Raw genomic sequence first — 19,035 nt, forward strand, 5'->3', positions numbered from 1 at the left:
GTAACCTTCTTGATAGTTCGGGCAGGGGCTTTCCTTTTGGCGCCTGTTGAGGGACCAACATCTGCAACCTCCTCTACCTCCTCTTCCTCCTCCTCTTCCTCGTCCTCTAGACTCTCGGTCAACGTCGTGCGTGGGCGGTGAGTGATCGTGAAAACCATTTCCTCATCCTCCATCATATTGTTGGTGTCCACCTCGTTCTCTTCTACAGGTTTTGGAGCTTCTTCAACAGGTTCTGGAGCCTCCTCAACAGGTCCTGGAGCCTCTTCAACAGGTTCTGGCACCTCCTCCATAATATGACGATGGGCACGGGGCATGGGGGGTTGGGAGGTTAGGCGAAGTAAAAAGTGGGGGACAGTGATTGAGTGAGTGACAGTTGAATGGATGAAGGGAATCAATGCAATCACTTTTGACGAAGAAAACAAACCGCGGTCGAGCAGTAAACCACCTTTTCCAACGTAATTTTGAGCGGCGAATCCATTTTTTATGTCACCGAAACAATCGAAGGGATAGGGTTATAGGGGACACCCAAAAGCGGAAAACCTCATGCCTTCCAAGTCCGTGTAAATTGAATTTTAATAAGAAAATGCAATTGTGTAAAATACTATTATGATTGCCACCCCCCCCCCCCCCCCCCTTTTCTAAGCACATATTGACACCTAGCCCCCAGTACATCTAGAAATGTAACTTGGTTGGCATTTACTTGGAGTTGGTTGACCAATGATGGTGCCGATGGTTACCCTTCTCATTACCAAGTCGACTGCTCCTTGTTGGGAGAGAGATGGGAAATTGAGCTCTTCCGAGGATATTATGAATCAGTTGTCGAGTACGAGTCAGTCATTACTGCCCCTCAAACAATAGAAGCTTATATTAGATGGACAAGCGAGACGAGAGAGCCGTCAACCGTTACATGGAGATAGTCCGGGAAAAAATTTCAACTTGAAGGACCAGGAGGATCCTTGTTTGTCCAAGAAATATTGTTATTTTTGAAAGGGAAATAAGACCATCAAATGCGCAGCCAATGGCAAAAATGCTGTGCGTTAGATAGTCGCGAGATCACGATCCATGCACTAGGAAAGGAAACGGTTAATGATTGACCCTAAAATCTAAAATACAACTCTATTTCTTGCCTGCGGCAGCTAGACTCTATCGTAGTGCGCAGCAATGAAGGAGGCTACCTCAAAGGTCGTTAAATTTTTCGTACTTGTACAACGGAGATTTTTGTGTGCTATACAAAGTTTGACAATCATTTGTACGACTTCTTCAAAAAGCGGGGAAAGGAATAGAAAAGCACAAAGACCATGCCCACAGCGAATAGTATCAACTATCCAAAATGTAGCCCAAATTGTCGCTGAACATCCCTCAGGTAATAATTCGCTGACAAATAGTGTACGAAATTGAAAAATACATATTCTGATTGATATAAATACCATGTTTGTGTCTCTTCTCTTAACTTCCCACAAAGTACTTGACCTTCCGCCGTTCCCCTTTGAAGCCCATTCTTTTCTTTCCCAACATGTCTGGATCACACAACACCCCGCGCGTCATCCTTGGGTAACAATTTCTCGTCATCGTGATCTTGATTAGCGTGGAAAAAAAGATGCGCCGAGAATGGGCAGTTGAGCTTACTGACTTTGTTTCTTCGATATGAATGTGTTTAACACAGAACAATGTCCTTTGCTTTGGAGACCACTGATGATTCAACAACAGTCCGAGTCAGAGGCGTCGAGAACATCAAGCCCCTCCTGGACACGTTCCATGCCCACGGCTACAATGAACTTGACACTGCCAGATTCTACTGCCATGGCGATACAGAAACAGTAAGCGTTTGATTTGACCAAATCCCAAAAGATGCCATACTTTGTAATGTCCGTCTCTCAGTTGTGCTCATATGTTACAAAATCATGGTTTTGTTTTTCTAGGTATTAGGACAGGCGCCCACAGAGCAATTCAAAATCTCTACGAAAGTGTGGCCCACAGTTCCCAAGGCTCATGGATCCGAGCTTTTGAAGAAAACCTTTAGAGAATCGTTGGCAGCATTGAATGGCAAGAAAGTCGACATCTTTTACTTGCATGCTCCGGACTACACGACCCCTTTTGAGGAGACGATCAAGGCTGTGGATGAGCTCTATCGCGAGGGACTCTTTGAGAGGGTAAGTTGTTGAATGAAATGGTTTTTCGAATTTTGTAGGTGGAGTAACACCGGAAAGTCTTAACGGAGATAATACAGTCGGAAGAAGCAAGGAGATTAAACGTCAGTTGGTTCTAACTGACGGTCGAAAAAACGTAAAATTCTAGTTTGGATTGTCGAACTTCGCCGCTTGGCAGGTGACGCTGATCCACGAACTCTGCAAGCAGAACGGATACGTCGTTCCAACAGTCTACCAAGGAATGGTAAGAATATCCTACACGTCTTGGATTTGAGTCGATTATTTTGCCAAACCATGCTGATTCTAACGCCATGCCATACAATATATAGTACAATGCTTTCACCAGGGATGTCGTGCGCGAGCTGCTGCCTTGCCTCAAGGCCCTCAACATTGCCTTCTACGGCTTTAATCCCATTGTGAGTCCTTTGATCCATTGCTTCATGGTTTGCTGCAAGCGCGTCAAATTCATCTTCTAGTCATGCTGATCAATTATGGCTGTCTCAACCAATTGCGCTAGGCTGGAGGGCTTCTCTCGGGCAAAATCGACTTTGACAAAGTAGATGAAACCAAGGGCGGTCCGTTTGACACCGCGGTAAGCATGATGTGCCGAATCCTATATATATAGTGGATATATTGGCATTTCTCGTCTTCAATCAAGCGCGCTTTCAAGGTCTCGTTCAGCTATTAACACCATATGTCTGCTATTCAACTCCACACACCGTCTCCCTCAGACTCTATACGGAAAAGTGTAAGTTGTAACAAGCCTTTCTTATATTTATTCCTATCTTTCTCGCTGCAACACAAAATGGGGTATTAACAACCATCTCCACCCGTCTACTGTCGTTATAAACAGCTATCGCGAGCGCTACCTCAACACGCTGACCGTCGACGCTGTCAAAAAGATGGAAAAGGTGTGCAAGGAGCACAGCCTCACTTTGATAGAGTCAGCTCTGCGCTGGATGTCACACCATGCAGGTCTCGGTCCACAGGACGGAATCATCATTGGTGCTTCCTCCGTTGGCCATCTTGAGGCTAACCTCAAAGATCTGGAAAAAGGTCCCTTGCCCAAGGGGGTGGTGGAAGCCTACGACGAAGCCTGGGAACATGTCAAGGTCGCTTGTGCCTCGTACTTCAAGACCCAACAATCTGTGGGAAGTCTTAACGCGAAGTAGTGAAATAATTTTTCTCTCAGCTGAGATGAGGATGTAGTTAAAGCCTCACCTCGAATCACAACTCAACTCGGCCTCAAATTCAAACATCGGTATACAAGTAAAGATTGGTGATTCCCAGCCCCAAGGAGCACCAGCATAAATTGACACTAAATTTTCAGCGTTCAATATACACACTCGATTCAATGACAACAGTATGTTATGTTTATTATATGCTGATATGTTGTATATAGCTTTGTCCAAGCTCGGATAGAGACCGGAAATCGATTTTTTTATTTTGTCAATTCAATAATGACGCGACTCAAAATCAGAAATTTCCCTTTGCTTTTTGTGTCTGCATTTCTCGTACGATGCACGGACCTCAGATACCCTTGCGCCAGGGAAGACGAGACTCGTCGGAATGCAAAGATTTTTAAAGATGCACGAAAGAGTTCATGCGTTGATTTCCTGCAGATTACCTCCACATGAGACAAGTACTCGTTCGTCATGGCCTGCGGATCAAAAAAAGAAAAAAAAAAGACTCCAGATGCATGCTACATAACACAGTATATGGCAATAGCATGCGTGCATCTTGCAATACTGATCTGCTTCTTCCAAATCCTTGATAATTTTGAAATTGAACCCAACACTTGTCGCGACCGGTGCATTGTAGTCATTCTTGCTTACTATGCAGAAAAAGCTAAGTTGGGCCCTGGATAGACCAAGACACCGCAACACGTCCGCCCGGCTGTACACCAGAACTCGGTGTCTTAAGAGTGGCGTCGATGGAGTCATATCACAGTAGGTCACTATCGGTGGTGAGTACGATATCGTTGGGTCTGCAAGCTTGTGCGAACTCTAGGTCCGCTTCGCTAGGGCATTCGATGAAATGCCAACAATTTTGCTACATATGTAAAGCGAACCCGTGCCGTGATTCCAACGGCCAATAAAATGCAGATCGTATTTGCTTGGAGAGATTGAATAAATGTCTTCTTCAGTTGTTGGCTGTTCTGTACACGCTCCTCCATCTCTTTCATAGAGCTCGATTTAAAGCATGATTCCGCCTTGCCTCTCTGGCCTCGGTCGTCCTCGGCTTCTCTACTGGAGATAAGCCATCAAGATAAAAGAAAACGCCTTTGTTCATGCCGAAAAATTCCAAATGCTTCTCGAGCAGCTGGCGGGTCAAATGCAAAGGATGGACGGAATAGATACGACGAATGGTAGAGTAAAAGCACACCAACATGTCGACTCTGAGGTTGTGATTATGATGGTCTTCAGCTTGGTTTTGCGTGGCCTGTATGATGTCATGTACACTTTCTGTTGATACTTCGTGGGGGGAATGCGCTGAACATCTAGTCAATAGCAACCGGCCTCTTTAGCTCCAGCAGGTGCTCCAGAGTAATTTCGTGCCCTGCCGAGTGGGAGGTGGTTGTGATTATGATGGTCTTCAGATTGGCTTTGCATGGCCTGTATGATGTCATGTACACTTTCTGTCAATTGCGCTTCTGTGGCCTGGCAAAGAGCCATAATGATATCGTAGTATTCGTTAACTCTGACTCTATTATTCTCCAGCCTTTACTCTACCAGTCTCTCGATTCTCTTCAGCCGATTTAATATCGGTAAGGCGTCAGAGCTACATCTATGCTGCGACAAAGTCACTTAAACTAGCTACAAGCAATATTAACATGGAAATACTTTGGTCGCTTCCTCATTAGCATTAACATCGTCCAAGCATATCAACAACTTTGTATCTAAACTGGGCATTAAATATTGAGCCGAAGAAGGAGCATGTCTCCTTTGTAAACTTCGTGAGAAAGTTCGACTTCACTGGCAAGGGGATCGCACATGAGGCGTACCTGTCGCTCATTGAATCCCAAAACATTCGCCAATGTCGACAAAAGCGACTTCGTGAAGCGTACAACTCATTTCGAGCACGGAACGAGGCACATTTTTGGGCAGATCGCGCTTTCGAATCTGCTAAGCGTGAACTGCTTGTTAACAGTGCCATTGTGGCCAAGAAGTCGGCGGTTATGATTCAGGAAGCGGATCTTCAGGAAGCGACCTCTGGGACCCAGAGATACCCATCCGACTTGGATTCAAACATTGCGCATTTAGAGGCGTTGGATAACTCAGATGACAGTAAGGCTGAGATAGAAGCGGAAGTCACCTCTGAGATTGCAGGTAAGGGCGCTCCATTCGAACAAATGATCGCGTCTAAATGCATGTTGCCCATAGAATTTCTGTACGCCGTCCCACGAGTAATCGGAATATGACTCTGATGGTGTACCCAACTCGAGTGTTAGATTGTTGAGATTCTTTTCAATGTACATCCAAAGAGTCGTGCGAAGTTGTTCATCGGAGCTGAGGATATCAGGTTCAGGATGAGAGGCTTTAGGTGGTGAATAGCGATCATGCTGGGTTCATCAACGAGATCAGGATAGACTAAAATAATGCGACTGAGTAGCTCCTGTATCGTTGCAATATTAGCGTCTGTAGTCCAAGGAAAGTTTTCTGAGGCTCTCTTGAGGGACACCTTCAACGCAATGCTGCTTGACAATTTTGGAACTGATACAAGGTATTTTTGAATTAGTGCTGTGCAACAATTTCGATACAACGTACAAAGTTTTGTCGCGAAAGGGCGTTTACCTTGCTGCGGTCGCTGTATGATGATATGGATGGTGTCAGCATTGACATCTTCAGGAAACATTTTGGAGAGCCTGGTTGTGGCTAACCAGAAAAACTCTCGTCGATCGGGCTCACTGTAGATGGAGGGGCATGGACAGGTTCAGTTGGCGCAACAGGGGGCTGATGATGTTTGAATCTCCTCATCGATGGGTGTCTCTGAATGCGGAGGGACAGGCCAAAAAAAAAACTCATTGTAAAGCCGACCGATCGAAGATGATACTATATCTTGATGCATCCGCCTTTGGGCCGACAGAAGAGTATGAAGATAGGATATTTCCAGTCTCCACGACATCCCCATTAAGTCCACCGACCGAAATGACAACAAGACGCGAAAATGCAATGCGATCAGCAACATGATGTGAAAGTGGACATGCATTACAAATATGAAAATGCAATCTTTACATTTCTGCTTAGGTAGGACATAAGCTCTTGGAAATAAATAAAAAAGAGTGCAACAGTAGCAATCAAGTCTCGGGGTTAAAATACATGTGGCGTAGAGTGGTCGTTGTTGCGCTTGGAGATAGTTCTTTTACAGTTGTAAGGAGTAAGGAAACTCCCAATCTGAATGCTCGAATAATTTGTGTTCCACACTGAATACAAGGGTCTAACGCACAACTACGCACACTGTAGCGAGTGATCAGCACAACGGTCTTCTTGTTCAACTGGAACCATAATTCATTATTGATATATCTAAGCAAAAGGGTACCTGTAGCGAGTGATCAGCACAACGGTCTTCTTGTTCAACTGGAACCATAATTCATTATTGATATATCTAAGCAAAAGGGTACCTGTAGCGAGTGATCAGCACAACGGTCTTCTTGTTCAACTGGAACAAGGAACAAAAGACCGCTGGCTTCGATCCTCCTTTTATACAGGCACAACCCCAAAACCTAATATCAAATCCTGCGTACCCTCGGTGGTTGCTGGCCAACATCGTGTTTCCCCAGTCCTCCAGTGCGTAGACTGGGTCGTGTGGACCCAGTCACCGTAGAGACATAGGCAGAGCCCAAACTGCACTCGCCTCAAATAAGAAAGAAGATCGAAGACATCACAGGCTCATCCTATAAGCGAGTCGCTTCACAGACGAGCACGGTGGACGACTACGGTCGATAAAGATAGGGCTGGCTGCGAATACGTAGACTGAACCAGGAACAAAGAACCGGAAGAAAAGCCTCAGGTAGCCATTAATTTGCAACGGATTGGATATTCGCTACAAAACGATGCACATTGCACAATGCGCATAAGGGGGAGAAAAGAAGTGCGTCGGTCCTTGTGTCCGCACTCCCTTCGTTCCCGCCCTCTCTTCTCCAAATTCCTGCAACTCCATTACTCCACTTCTCTTCATCGCTCGCACATCTCATTCATTTCGTTCTCTTTCCTCCTCATGGCTCATCCTGCTTTTTCGACAGAACAGGCCGCTGCTGGCTGGAAGACACAGACAAGGGAGCAGCTCACCTATTGGGTGCCCGAGGTCGACATCAAGGGTCAGCTTCCCAAAGATCTTATTGGCACCTTTTTCCGTAATGGTAATGGTTCATTCATCTGCGCTACTTTGTTTACCATCACCTCTGGAGAAGAATGCTGCAACTTTTCTCGCGTTTTAATACACGACAATCCTCGTGACACTGACAGTATGATTCTCTACCTCATCCCTGGCAAATATGAAAACGTGCATGTAGGCCCTGGCAACACCAGCGTTGGGAGCACCAAACTGACCCATCCAATCGATGGCGATGGTCTTGTCGTTGCCCTGTCTTTCACTGGTGATGGACACGTCCACTTCAACTCTCGCTTTATCCAGTCGCGGCACCGCGTTGAGGAGCAGACTGCGAAGAAGATGATCTACCGTGGTCAGATGGGGACGGATCCCAATAGCTTGAGGGCAAACGTTGCAGCAGTGATAAAATCCAAGGTCGGCTGGGAAAAGAGCTCAACTGTGCTCACCTTCAGGAACCCCTCCAACACCAATGTCTACATGTGGGAGGTAATACAGGAAGACGCCGGCCTAATCTCCTCACTCTTCTTTTGCACATGTCTCGTATTACCATATGTACTGCGTCCAATCCGCTGACCATCTTGTTCATGCGCGATTGTAGGGCAAGGTGCTCAGTGCACACGAGACAAGTATGGCGGATCATAAATGATACGCGACAAAGAATTATTGTTATTTCTCCCGTAGAAGATCTGTATGTAAAATGCGTTGTATTATACAAATTTCAATAGGTCTCCCTCACTGTTTGGATCCTACAACCCTCGAGACCATTGGCGAAGAGGACCTAGGCGGCACACTGCAGCTCAAGGCGCTAGGCGCCCATTTCCGCTATGATCCATTCCTCGATAGGCTGGTCACCATGTCTGCCAAGGCTGGTGTCAGCCGTCAACCGTCGCTCCAAATTAACGAGTATGGCCGTCAGTGGGCCGTCAAGAGCCTCCAAGTAATATTGATTATGCGCAACGCGCGCTATCTGTAATTATTTACCCAGTTTTAGTTCTCGCTCACAGCCTACTCTCCCCTACTCTCTGTGTCTTTTTCTTTTTTCTTATTCTATAGACGTTCCATATCCCAGGACTCAACTACGCTCACGACCTCTTACTGAGTAAGAACTTTTACATCGTCCAGATCACGCCCTTCGTCAACGTTTCTAATGCGGACGTCTACAAGTTCTTACTCGGCATTTCCTCACCTGGGGATGCGATGCACTACTATGAGCATCTACCCTGTCGTCTTGTCATCATTGCGCGCACTCCGCAGGTAGCTGACCAAGTCCTTCGCGGTCGTCAATGGATCGAAGCCGACATTCCGGAGCCTTGCCATATCTTCCACTTTGGCAATGTTCAGGAAATCTACGAGAGTGATCGTGTAGTCGGTTTGGATCTGACTGCAGTCTGCCTGGGTAAAAAATTCACGATGGAGTTTGAGAACAAAACCTGGCTCAGCAACGCTTCTAAAGCTCCTGGCCTTTTGACAGGATTCAAGGTTCGATTTGGAGACAGTGATATCCCATTGGTTCACCAGACTGTGCTCCATCCCGCCTCGGTCGAGTTCCCCATAGTGCATCCCTACCGTCATGGGCTGGATACTCGCTACACATATATGATGGCCTCGAGTGATCTTAAGCGCCCACATTGTTTTACTGCAGTCCTGAAGCACGATCTTCATGGCAAGGGTACCAAGTTCTGGCAGAGCGAGGGTGTCACAGGCGAGCCATGTTTCATCCCTCGTGGCGGGTATGCTACAGTTGGAAAGGAGGATACACGCGCAGAGGACGATGGCTTCGTGGTTGTCCAGGTCTTTCACCCCAAGAAGCAGACAACGGACTTTGCAGTGCTGGATGCTCAAACCATGGAGCTGCTGGCGACGATCGGGCTCAAACATCATGTACCATTCGGCTTTCATGGCACGTTTACACCGGAGCTCTTTGTTCAGGGTCCTGCACCTCCAAGCCTGGTCAGAGCCAAGATCTAGGCACGCGAAGCAGTTCGCACAATTTCAACAATGATTCCTGATGCAACTAAACATAGTAGTGGTCCGACTCAATTTCAGTTCCCATAGCCTTAAAAAAAGTGCATTAACCTTAATACCTTAATTTTTAAAAACACTCTGAGTTCAGATGGCAGGGCTTTACAGCGCGTTTCCATCATTTATTTTGAAGGATGTACGTACATCGCTACAAAACTTTGTCATTTCTTCTTCATCACCCTTGGAGTATGCCGTTGTCTTCTCAAGCGCCAGTTTGTTTACACTAGCCACGAACGTTTTTCACAAAAACCAATTCTTCATCCCCATCCAAAATTTTATTTCATTTTCATTTTCAGTTTCATCATCTCAAAACCTCAGCCCAGACACGACTTTCTAAAAAACGGAGCACGGCATCGGCTTCGCAGTTACCGATTTACTTATACCAGCCTTGAGCGTTTCTTTATAAAGCGCGTTTTCAAAACCGCCATTGCCGGTCATCAATTTCAAATGACGCTCAAAAGTTACCAAGGTATGGCCAACCTTTGTCTGTCATGAACCATAACAAAAGACAAGACACTCGTCTACACCTCCCTTTCAGACCGCGACTGACGTATGAAGAAGGAGCGACACGAGGAGAGAATCGATCAAAAAATTGCGAACGAGCTGGCCGTAGGTTGGGACGAAGTCTTGGATGCTTGTATGGTACGCGTTTCATCTTGACTGTGATTCCCTATTCTCGCTCCCGAGCACTGGTCGCGTCGCAGCGTGGCTCCCAGGTCAGCTCCGTGATCCGCGTCTCAATAAAGCTGACAAACTTGTGGATGGCCTGGCGCGCAATCGAAGGTGGCGAGGTGAATAGGCTACCCCACTCCTTGATTAGGCTGATGGGTGTGATATCGCAGTACAAATCGCTAATTCGCCGGAAAGCGGTCGATAAAGTCGTCGCCTAGGACCAGCGACTGGGTTCCGGTGATGCAGGACAGACCTCGGATGTGGATCGATATCTTGGAATAAACACATAAGATGGGCTTGGCAAGGCCTTGTTGCTGCCAATGTCGATATTGCACTTAAAGATTTTTTATTTTTTTTTATTTTTATTTTTTTTTTATTTTTTTTTTTTTTTATTAACATAAATCCCCATGAGCACAAGACGCATGGTCCGCAAAGGCCTTGAAGCCATAGATGCCTTCCATGCACGGCAGAGCCGCATCCCCTACCAACTATGTTGGCTTGAGGCGTCAAATTCATAACCCATGTCGCATAGCTAGCCTAACCTAACTCCTGCGTGACCTGTTGCGCGATACACGTCTCCTAATCCAGATCCAATGTTAATAAAGTTGTTTTTAAACCGAATAACCCCTCCATTATGTCCAACTTCCCTCGCCCCAAGCAATGCTGTAGCACCCTATAATCCGCGGTCCGTCTACCTTCCTGGATCTCCGTTGCAAGTAACCGTCTCCCTTTCAAATCAGAGAAATTCGCGCCAGATCGCCTTGTGGACAGTTGAAGATCGTGCAATTTTTTTTTTTTTTTTTTTATTCAACATGGCCTCCGAGAGAGAACAATCAGTGCTGGTTTCCTAGTGAATAGTCTCTGAGACTTGTGTCTATCTGGCCCTAAATCTTCTAGTGTGGCAGTCGCACCATCTCCAACAACTTCACTGTAACCTCCCTAAGCGTCCCGAGGTCTTTCTCCTGCGATCCGCTCGGCTAGCTGGCAGGCTCCTCACCTGCTAATCTGCCAAGACCATCTCTCCAATTGTAACCTGTACATCTGGGAGATGGTCTTGGTTTCTTGAGAGCACGGAATCCGTTCTACTGGCTTGCGAGCCGAATCCTCTACTATTGTAACATTTCCTCCACCTCCTCGTCCCGTCTTTCCTCCACCTGAGGTCACTGGATGTGAGCTCAGATTAGCCTATTATAAAGTGGGCCTACTCACTTTTGAACTTATACCTGTAACCCCGGCAGGGGTAGCTAAGACGCATGCTGCCAGTGCAGTGGAATAACTTGTACACCCTGGTGTATAGCTGGGAAGTTCTGAACCAGCGCCTCTCGAAGTCCGGAGGCTAGCGCAAGGGCGAAATTTATTCTGAGCATTTTGTCAAGCGTTAAGGAAGGGGAAAGGAAACCCACAACGAGTACATGGGGTAGTGCCACTCAATGTGGGGGTCGCCGGGGAAAGGAAACCCACATAACTGAAGTGGGGTAGTACGCCCAACTCATGCTCCAAATAAATTTCTATGCGTAGCACATATTACTGTGCTTTAACCAGGGCTCGAACCTGGTCCCTTCGCGTTACAAGGGAGGTGCCCTGACCAGTATGCTAACTGAGCCATCGGGAAAATTGCACTTAAAGATCGTGCATTTAAAGAGTTTGTACTTAGAGGACGAATTATAGATAATGAAATATATAGTAATTTGGTGGCACGCTTCCCCGGAAGCGTGGTTGGTTTAGTGGTATAATTACCGCCTGCCACGCGGTAGACCCGGGTTCGATTCCCGGACCACGCACTACGTTTTACTTCTTGTGACTGGACAAATCCCGGAAGAAGTGTTCCGGTTCCTGAGGTTTCATTTTGTCATTTTGCTGGATCAAAGAGGGAAAGAAGGAAGGAGTTCGACACTCCGAATGAAAAGAGTCGAAGGTACAGTAGAAAGAAGAGGGAAGGAAGAGGAGCAGAGTTGAAAAGTATCCAACATAAGTGCTGCCAACTATGTCTGTTTGTCTACATGTCTGTAGCACAGCCCATGGCTCATTTGGCATTTGGCATGGCTGTGTCGAGCTGGAGTAGGAAGAAGAATAGAAATACAGCCCACCCACTCCACTTTTCCCCTTTTCTTCATCTTCCATTTGTCATCGATCCCGCTTCATTCCTCTCTTCTTTTTTTTTATTCCAAGTTGTTTGCAGTGTTCTTGTCACACATCTCTCTTTCTCTTGGATTCGGCTTCCTTCTTGCTCTTCCGTCCCCACACCCCACACCTCATATCCCCATATATCATTCGTTCCCGTGCCAGCTTGCTTCCTCTGAATGAACTACGGACAAGGATATCCTGGCCAGCAGAGCCCTTACGGCGGTGGCGGCTATGATCCCTCAGGCGCATATGACCCCTCGGGCGTGTATCCTCCTCCTCAGCAGCAGTTCGACCCCAATATGGCCAACCAAGCCTATGACCCCAATGGCTTCAACAGCGGCCCAGGTCTCCCTCCTTATTCAGCCTACCCTCCCACCCCAGCCATGGGCGCAAGCCCTGCGGTCCCTGGAGGCATGGCCAGCGGATACCCCTCGAGCCCTGCCTTCAACCCCATGCACGCCAACGGTGGCGGTAACAGCAACAGCAACAATAGCATGAACAACGGCATGGGCAATATGAACGGCGGTGTCAATAACTTCTCAGGGGGTCCTGTCAATATGGGTCCCGTGGGAGGCATGAGCGGTGTTGTCAATAGCAATGGCTACGACGGCAACAACATGAACATGAATAACAACATGAACAACAACATGAACAACATGAGCAACAACATGAACAGCATGAGCAGCGGTAGCATGAACAATGGCAGTATGAACAACGGCAACATGAACGGCGGCAGCAATAATAACAACTTTGGCCCTCCTCCCGCAAACCAGACGTATCAGGCAGGCGCACTTAACTACCAGCAGAGCATCTACAACTCTCCGTCCTCACAGCCTGCATCTGGAATGAGCCCTGTCTCGAATCCTCCCACGCCTCTCCGCGCCCAGGCACCACAGCCCGAAATGGATTACCCAGTTGTGATGGCCATTGACTTTGGTACGTCGTTGCTGTAGTTGTTACTGCAGTCGTCAGAGTGTCTAACCTCTTTATCTATTTCTCGCCTCTTCTCTATGCCACGTCGCCACTCTTTTGTTTTTGAAGCATGATACTCATCCTATGACATTTGTTGCTACCCCTGCCCTGCTCTTCTGTACCTATGTTTCGATGCTGTAGGAACGACATTCTCTGGGGTCGCTTATGCACTCAAGGCGGACGGTGAAGTCCACGATATCACCAAATGGTACTCTATGCATTTTCTCGTTGATCAATATGTATCAGCTCTAAGGCTGGCTTTGAAGTCCCGCTCATCTAATAGTTTTATTCCATCATAGGCCTAGACATTTGGCACAGTACCCAAAGACGCCGACACTTAGTTTGTACAAAAAAGACTCGCAAAAGATCCTCGACTGGGGTCATGCTGCTCGTTTGGCCATGCTCAAGCCCTCGGCAAAGGACTTTTGTTTGCTCCGAAAGTTTAAACTGCAGCTGGATGAAACTCTGCATAGCACCCCTCTTGAGAACGGCATCTCAGCTTTGGAGGCTGTGACCCATTATCTGAAAAAACTACATGGTCACGTCATGTCGGAGCTGATGAAGAGCTTCATCAAGAACTATGAGCCCAGCCAATTTCAGTACTGTCTGACGGTTCCTGCCATGTGGTCCGATGCTGCCAAGAATACCATGCGACGGGCAGCTATTGGCGCTGGTTTGATTCAGGAGGGCGACCCACCAAATCGCTTGATACTGATTTCTGAACCCGAAGCTGCAGCCATGTACTGCGAGCGAATGGTCGACAGATTCTCGCTCAAGCACGGAGACCGATTCATGATTTGCGATGCCGGTGGTGGAACTGTGGATCTGATTGTCTTTGAAGTAAGCGAGCCCCCAGGTCAGACCCGGCATCTGAAAGAGGTCACGCGTGGTCATGGTGCCTCTTGCGGATCAGTTTTCCTTGATGCGAATATGGAGCGACTGCTGGAGCGTAAGTTCAGGCGATATCGCAGGGGCATCAAGGCATGCGGGTGGGCGTCGCTCATGGACACGTTTGTGGATATGGTCAAGCCCATGTTTAATGGCCAGGAGGATGTGCTAATGCAAATTCCACAGGCCACCGGTCTCGAGGACTTGAACGACCCTGACATTGGACTAGAGGACGGTGTACTTTGCGTCCCTGTCGAGGAAATGAAGGCTGAGGTCTTTGAGCCTGTCATTTCAGATGTATTGGACCTGATCCAGAAACAGCTACATCAGAGCCAGTCCTGCAACGCCATCTTTATGGTCGGAGGATTTGGATCTTCTCGTTATTTGGAAGAGCGTGTCCGGCAAGAATTCTCGCATCTTGTTGGACTGATTGCGGTTCCACAGCGTCCCGAATTGGCTGTGGTCCGTGGAGCGGTCTACGCAGGGTTGAATACAAAGACGATCAACATGCGTGTGGCCCGTCGCTGGTACGGAGTTGATGCCAACATGCCATTCGAGGAGGGCGTCGACCCAGAGTCGAAGAAGATTATCTCGCACGACGGATATATTCGCTGCAAGGAGCGATTCTCGGTTTATGTGCGTCCTGGACAGCAGATCGGCGTGGATGAGTGTGTCTCGAAGGAATACGTGACCTGGTCGTACCCCAAGGGCCTGGACTCGCCCTTGTACGTGTGTAACTCACCCAATCAGCCTAAATATATCACGGACCCTGGCGTGCAAAAGATTGCAGACTTCCACATTCCTATGCCTGAAATCCCTGGCGCCCAACCCCGTACCCGTGTCGTCTTTAAGCTGAACATGTACTTTGGTAAGACTAGTTGCTTTCGTGACTTTATTGATACAGTGTTAATGATGGACAAATGTCTAATACCTGTTTATTATGTGAATTCTAGGGTTGACCGAGGTGCGTGCGGAGGCAGTGATCAACGGAAACACCTACACGACTATTTGCTCGTTCGGAGGCGGAGGAAATAGCCGCTAAGGAGAACCAGGATTTGGGTTGAAGACACCTCTCCCGTCCGAACATCTTTTGTTCAAACCACTCGTGTGCATTTAGGCCTTTACAAAGAATACCCTGCGCGGGATAAAGCTCAATAAAGATGTGCGCAAACATTTATTTTAAGAAGTCTCTCCTTACATCGCCCAATCGACAAACAGATCCCTTTCTACACAACACATCAAGGAGCGGATTAGTCGAGCAACACTGATTAGGAGCGTATAACAATGTCTGATGAACTCGATGACTGGGAGCAAGCGGACGAGGCCGATGTGAGGATGCAAAAAAACTACTTGTCGTGCATAGTGCTTTGTCACGACATAGCCTTCTTGATTGATAAATGCGCGTAAGCTCATCATATCCGGATCCCCTTCAATGCCACTTTCAATTAGATCCAAGCTCCTGCAGCTGTACCGAAACCAACCCAGGAGACAACAGCAAACGCGAGATCTTCCTTTCTCGGAAAAGAAACGGTTAGGGCAAAAAATACGACACCGAGGATACACAGGGATGATGATAGACTTATTGGTATGGATCGATATGGTCTCTCGCGGAACGATGATGAAAAGAATATGAAAGATAGTCGGTCGCTGCATGAGAAGAATCGAGCTCTCTGGGATAAAGCGTAGGTGGAAAAGTGGGCACTATCCGGAGGAAGTGTGAATGATTTGTATCCGATTATGGCGCCTAACCAAGGAATCTTATTCTTGCATAGGAACTCGTACGAGCAGCCGGTCATCTCCAGGAACGATAGTAACAACAGCATGCGGACAGAATATGTTCCTGAGGTCCGTATATTACATATTATTTGCGCGCATTCTGTTCCTTTCTCACCGAGAGGCACGATGCAATGGTTCTCACGCAGCCTTTTTTTTTTGCGGCTAACTTACACGCCCTTTAGATCAAAATCCTGAGGCGACCCAAGAGCCCCGTCCAGGCTATCAAGGTCGCCCACATGGCCCCGAAACCTTTGGCCCAACGAGAGGCAGATTACATGGCAGCACGTGAAAAGATCTTTGGACCGACCACTACATCATCAAACACACCACCGACTACTTCGCGGTCCTCACCTGTATCGCGATCTGGATCCTCATCGCCCATGGACCCTGCGTACTTGACAAACCAGCAGCAGCAACAACTATCGTCGTCTAGGCAAGGAGTTTGTGTTGGTTCAGGGGTGGATGTAAAGCCTATAGAATTTAGGGGCCCGCCCCCTACGATCAGATCCGTGCAAAGACCATCGGGGGGACAGAACGATACCGCTATTCGACAGCCACAGGGACCGACTTACATCCCGGACGCATCAATCTCGACATCGTCGAAAGCAAGAGAAGGGTCGAGGCAGGAAGGCGGATCAACAGGGTTTCGGAGGCCTTTTGGGGGGGCGCGACGTCCTCCTCATATACGTTCCGATTAAGCAAAGCGGATGGAGTGCTCACGCAAGCCCTTTGTTAATTTAGGCGGTACTGTTTGGTCACTTTAATAATATATTAATGCGCATGACATGTATTTTAAAGAACACGGGTTGCAGTGCCGGCTTTATTGAAGTGAAGGATGGTCATCTTCAGGCTACACTTGCTGCAGCATGAGGGAGTCTCGTTTGCTCTTGGGTAACGCTCCTTGGCCCTTCCTGGGGTAGGATATGACCCGTACCGCGATTTTCGACTAAAGGGAGCCAGGCAACCTGGGGTCGATACTCGAACGTCTTGGCAAATCCTCGCTGCTGTAACCATGTTGGTATATAGTTGAACATGATATAGCGGATCAATCTCTCTGTCCAGGTCTATAACGCAGCAAGGTTTCCTTCGTTAGTTTAGATGCTTCAGCATTGTCTTTATTCCTGAGGGATAACGCGCACTCTTCATCCCATATCGTACCTGGCCTGAGGTGATCTTGGACATGGTATTGCTGCGAGCAAACTGGGCCTCTGCACGATGGTAGCGTTGGCTGAAGTACTCTGTGAACGCAGCGATGATACTCTCAGAACTTGAATCAGGCATGCTGAAGATACACTTGGCCAGAACCACAGCGTCCTGCATCGCGTTCACCGCGCCTATCAAATGAAGATGTTGTATGCAAAAAAAAAAAAAAAAAAAAAAAAAAAAAGAGACTTAGTTATGGAGTCCCAGTGTCCAATGCAAAGCCTATAGCGAGAAAGATTCTCTTCCTAACCTTGGCCGGCTGCAGGAGTCATCTAAAAAAAATTGAAACGAAGCAGAAAAAAGGATAAGATCAGGAAACCGTGTCTTTGAACAAGAGAGTTAATGTCGTCTGTCGGCAATTACCTTGTGGCAGACTATAATAAGTGACAAGCAGCATGGACAACACATATCAGGAATAGTTAGAGATATATCCGCGAGTAAGGTACGCTCCATATTACTAGAATAAAAGAAAAGAAAAGAAAAGAGTTCAAATTGTTACCATCGCCTAGGAGAACGGTGCGGGAGTGGTACCAAGTCTTGAACAACTCAAAAAAAATCTTGGAGATCGAGTGTTTCGGACTCGCCTCAATAAGCTCGCGCATAGTACCACCAAACGGGCGCGGCATATCCTGAAGATTCTTAATCATGCTATCGTGCGATTCTGGACCCCACTCCGAATTTCGAAATTGCTGCTGCTTGGCCTCAGACTTGGAGAGCTGGGTGCTGAGACCCCAACAGATCTGGTTGTTCGCGACACTGACAGAGCTCCACTAGTAGCATAATTATAAAAAGGAAGAGTAAGGGCACCAACCTGTAAGTCAGCGTATCAAAGTCGAAGCAGTCGGTCCATTCAATGACTTGCCCCAGAGCCATCCCCTCCGAGGACCTTCGAGAAGTGCGAAAAGTCATCCTGCAACTGCGGATACTTTTCCGGATTCGGTGGAGTCGCGACGCCGACCATGAGAACGTAGCCCACAGACAATCCTTCCTGATCCGCAATCGGTAAAAGTTTCTTCTCTTCCAGCTGTCGATAAAGACTCTGACGCACGCCACTGTAGGCGCCACAAGGATCTCGCCCTCGTATTTGGTGTCGTCAGAGCAATAAATGATGACCCGATCGTCCTGTTCCTCTGTCCGGACAACTTTCTTGCCCATGGTGATCCTATGCGCAGGGACCTGTTTCTTCATAAGGTCGTAAAGCATGGGTCTTGCGAAAATGAAATTCCCATATCCAGTGCTGTTTATAAGAAAGAAAGGAAGGGCGTTCTAGCATCTATATTTGATTAGGTTATATAAAAATGAACGCGTCTCACTGAAGCGTATGGACTTACACTTCCTCATGACCCTTTACGTCAATGGAACCAAGTTTCTTGAGCTCGGCATTTTAAATATCCAGAGAGCAGCAAGGAAGTGAGGCTTGCTTGATCTTCTCCAGAAGGCCGAGCTGCTCGGAGACTGGAAGGATGGACGCACCGAGTGTCATGGCGGACCTATTTTTTTATGAGCTGACTTAGTGGAGATACTACTCTTAAATGCGATGCCCGATCTACTCGCAATGCGTGTAATTGCACTCATGCTCGTCTGCTTACCCCAGCGGCCGCACTTCGGTAGCACGCTTAAGGATATGATACGGGATATTGATGCGCTCCAACAGGGCTCCCAGCATGAGGCCGCCCAGTTCGGCGCCAACAATCGACACTGTTGGGGGTCTTTGTGTCGACATATCGTACTACAGCCAAAAAGTAATGAGGACAAGGCCGAATGAGAATGAGATGAGGAATGAAAACAAGATGCAGATGGAGGAATAACCTGCACTCAGAGGATACAGGGTGTAGGCTACAAAGAGCGAAAGATGATGGGCATCGATGTGGACACAAAAAGGACCAACATGCATGGGCGC

At 47.5% G+C, this 19,035-nt stretch overlaps 8 protein-coding genes, 1 non-coding gene and 1 pseudogene across 10 annotated transcripts; 6 read left to right on the forward strand and 4 right to left on the reverse strand.

The window, feature by feature from the left end:
• Positions 1 to 293: 293 nt before the first annotated feature.
• On the forward strand, positions 294 to 3,391 carry BC939DRAFT_488156 (Aldo/keto reductase; the record flags this gene model as incomplete). The annotated part of the gene is made up of 7 exons (XM_051559371.1): positions 294 to 327; positions 1,708 to 1,817; positions 1,920 to 2,150; positions 2,296 to 2,391; positions 2,477 to 2,563; positions 2,665 to 2,726; positions 3,001 to 3,391. The coding sequence occupies 7 exons, from the start codon at positions 294 to 296 to the stop codon at positions 3,317 to 3,319; spliced, it is 939 nt and encodes a 312-aa protein (XP_051407080.1). The 3' UTR covers positions 3,320 to 3,391.
• Positions 3,392 to 4,454: 1,063 nt separating this feature from the next.
• BC939DRAFT_481515 (uncharacterized protein) lies at positions 4,455 to 5,880 on the forward strand (the record flags this gene model as incomplete). The annotated part of the gene is made up of 4 exons (XM_051559033.1): positions 4,455 to 4,476; positions 4,868 to 4,914; positions 5,071 to 5,476; positions 5,783 to 5,880. The coding sequence occupies 4 exons, from the start codon at positions 4,455 to 4,457 to the stop codon at positions 5,878 to 5,880; spliced, it is 573 nt and encodes a 190-aa protein (XP_051407081.1).
• A 1,349-nt stretch (positions 5,881 to 7,229) lies between these two features.
• BC939DRAFT_467132 (carotenoid oxygenase) lies at positions 7,230 to 9,671 on the forward strand. The gene is made up of 5 exons (XM_051557733.1): positions 7,230 to 7,506; positions 7,660 to 7,964; positions 8,077 to 8,104; positions 8,204 to 8,415; positions 8,532 to 9,671. The coding sequence occupies exons 1-5, from the start codon at positions 7,365 to 7,367 to the stop codon at positions 9,444 to 9,446; spliced, it is 1,602 nt and encodes a 533-aa protein (XP_051407082.1). The 5' UTR covers positions 7,230 to 7,364; the 3' UTR covers positions 9,447 to 9,671.
• Positions 9,672 to 11,702: 2,031 nt separating this feature from the next.
• Positions 11,703 to 11,775, reverse strand: BC939DRAFT_t176 (annotated as a pseudogene). Its single transcript has one exon. The product of its transcript is annotated as a tRNA-OTHER (tRNA).
• A 107-nt stretch (positions 11,776 to 11,882) lies between these two features.
• BC939DRAFT_t173 lies at positions 11,883 to 11,953 on the forward strand. Its single transcript has one exon. It is a non-coding gene; the product is annotated as a tRNA-Gly (tRNA).
• A 1,245-nt stretch (positions 11,954 to 13,198) lies between these two features.
• Positions 13,199 to 15,198, forward strand: BC939DRAFT_403125 (uncharacterized protein; the record flags this gene model as incomplete). The annotated part of the gene is made up of 4 exons (XM_051552719.1): positions 13,199 to 13,232; positions 13,410 to 13,507; positions 13,587 to 15,024; positions 15,110 to 15,198. 4 exons carry the CDS (start codon positions 13,199 to 13,201, stop codon positions 15,196 to 15,198), a joined length of 1,659 nt encoding a protein of 552 aa, XP_051407083.1.
• A 273-nt stretch (positions 15,199 to 15,471) lies between these two features.
• On the forward strand, positions 15,472 to 16,677 carry BC939DRAFT_19600 (uncharacterized protein). The gene is made up of 3 exons (XM_051550567.1): positions 15,472 to 15,838; positions 15,929 to 16,001; positions 16,115 to 16,677. The coding sequence occupies exons 1-3, from the start codon at positions 15,744 to 15,746 to the stop codon at positions 16,628 to 16,630; spliced, it is 684 nt and encodes a 227-aa protein (XP_051407084.1). The 5' UTR covers positions 15,472 to 15,743; the 3' UTR covers positions 16,631 to 16,677.
• Positions 16,678 to 16,727: 50 nt separating this feature from the next.
• On the reverse strand, positions 16,728 to 18,103 carry BC939DRAFT_19576 (uncharacterized protein). Its single transcript, XM_051550564.1, has 5 exons — positions 17,635 to 18,103; positions 17,499 to 17,509; positions 17,386 to 17,407; positions 17,091 to 17,266; positions 16,728 to 16,996 (listed from the first exon to the last, which is right to left on the reverse strand). Exons 1-5 carry the CDS (start codon positions 17,780 to 17,782, stop codon positions 16,778 to 16,780), a joined length of 576 nt encoding a protein of 191 aa, XP_051407085.1. The 5' UTR covers positions 17,783 to 18,103; the 3' UTR covers positions 16,728 to 16,777.
• Positions 17,713 to 18,542, reverse strand: BC939DRAFT_19628 (uncharacterized protein). The gene is made up of 2 exons (XM_051550570.1): positions 18,467 to 18,542; positions 17,713 to 18,372 (listed from the first exon to the last, which is right to left on the reverse strand). Exon 2 carries the CDS (start codon positions 18,336 to 18,338, stop codon positions 17,838 to 17,840), a length of 501 nt encoding a protein of 166 aa, XP_051407086.1. The 5' UTR covers positions 18,339 to 18,372; positions 18,467 to 18,542; the 3' UTR covers positions 17,713 to 17,837.
• On the reverse strand, positions 18,261 to 18,990 carry BC939DRAFT_19632 (uncharacterized protein). Its single transcript, XM_051550571.1, has 4 exons — positions 18,962 to 18,990; positions 18,725 to 18,864; positions 18,467 to 18,625; positions 18,261 to 18,372 (listed from the first exon to the last, which is right to left on the reverse strand). The coding sequence occupies exons 2-3, from the start codon at positions 18,856 to 18,858 to the stop codon at positions 18,520 to 18,522; spliced, it is 240 nt and encodes a 79-aa protein (XP_051407087.1). The 5' UTR covers positions 18,859 to 18,864; positions 18,962 to 18,990; the 3' UTR covers positions 18,261 to 18,372; positions 18,467 to 18,519.
• Between the last annotated feature and the right edge of the window lie 45 nt (positions 18,991 to 19,035).

This window comes from Gamsiella multidivaricata (genome assembly GCF_025024155.1).
Source record: "Gamsiella multidivaricata strain RSA 2152 chromosome Unknown BC939scaffold_105, whole genome shotgun sequence".
Taxonomy (NCBI): domain Eukaryota; kingdom Fungi; phylum Mortierellomycota; class Mortierellomycetes; order Mortierellales; family Mortierellaceae; genus Gamsiella; species Gamsiella multidivaricata.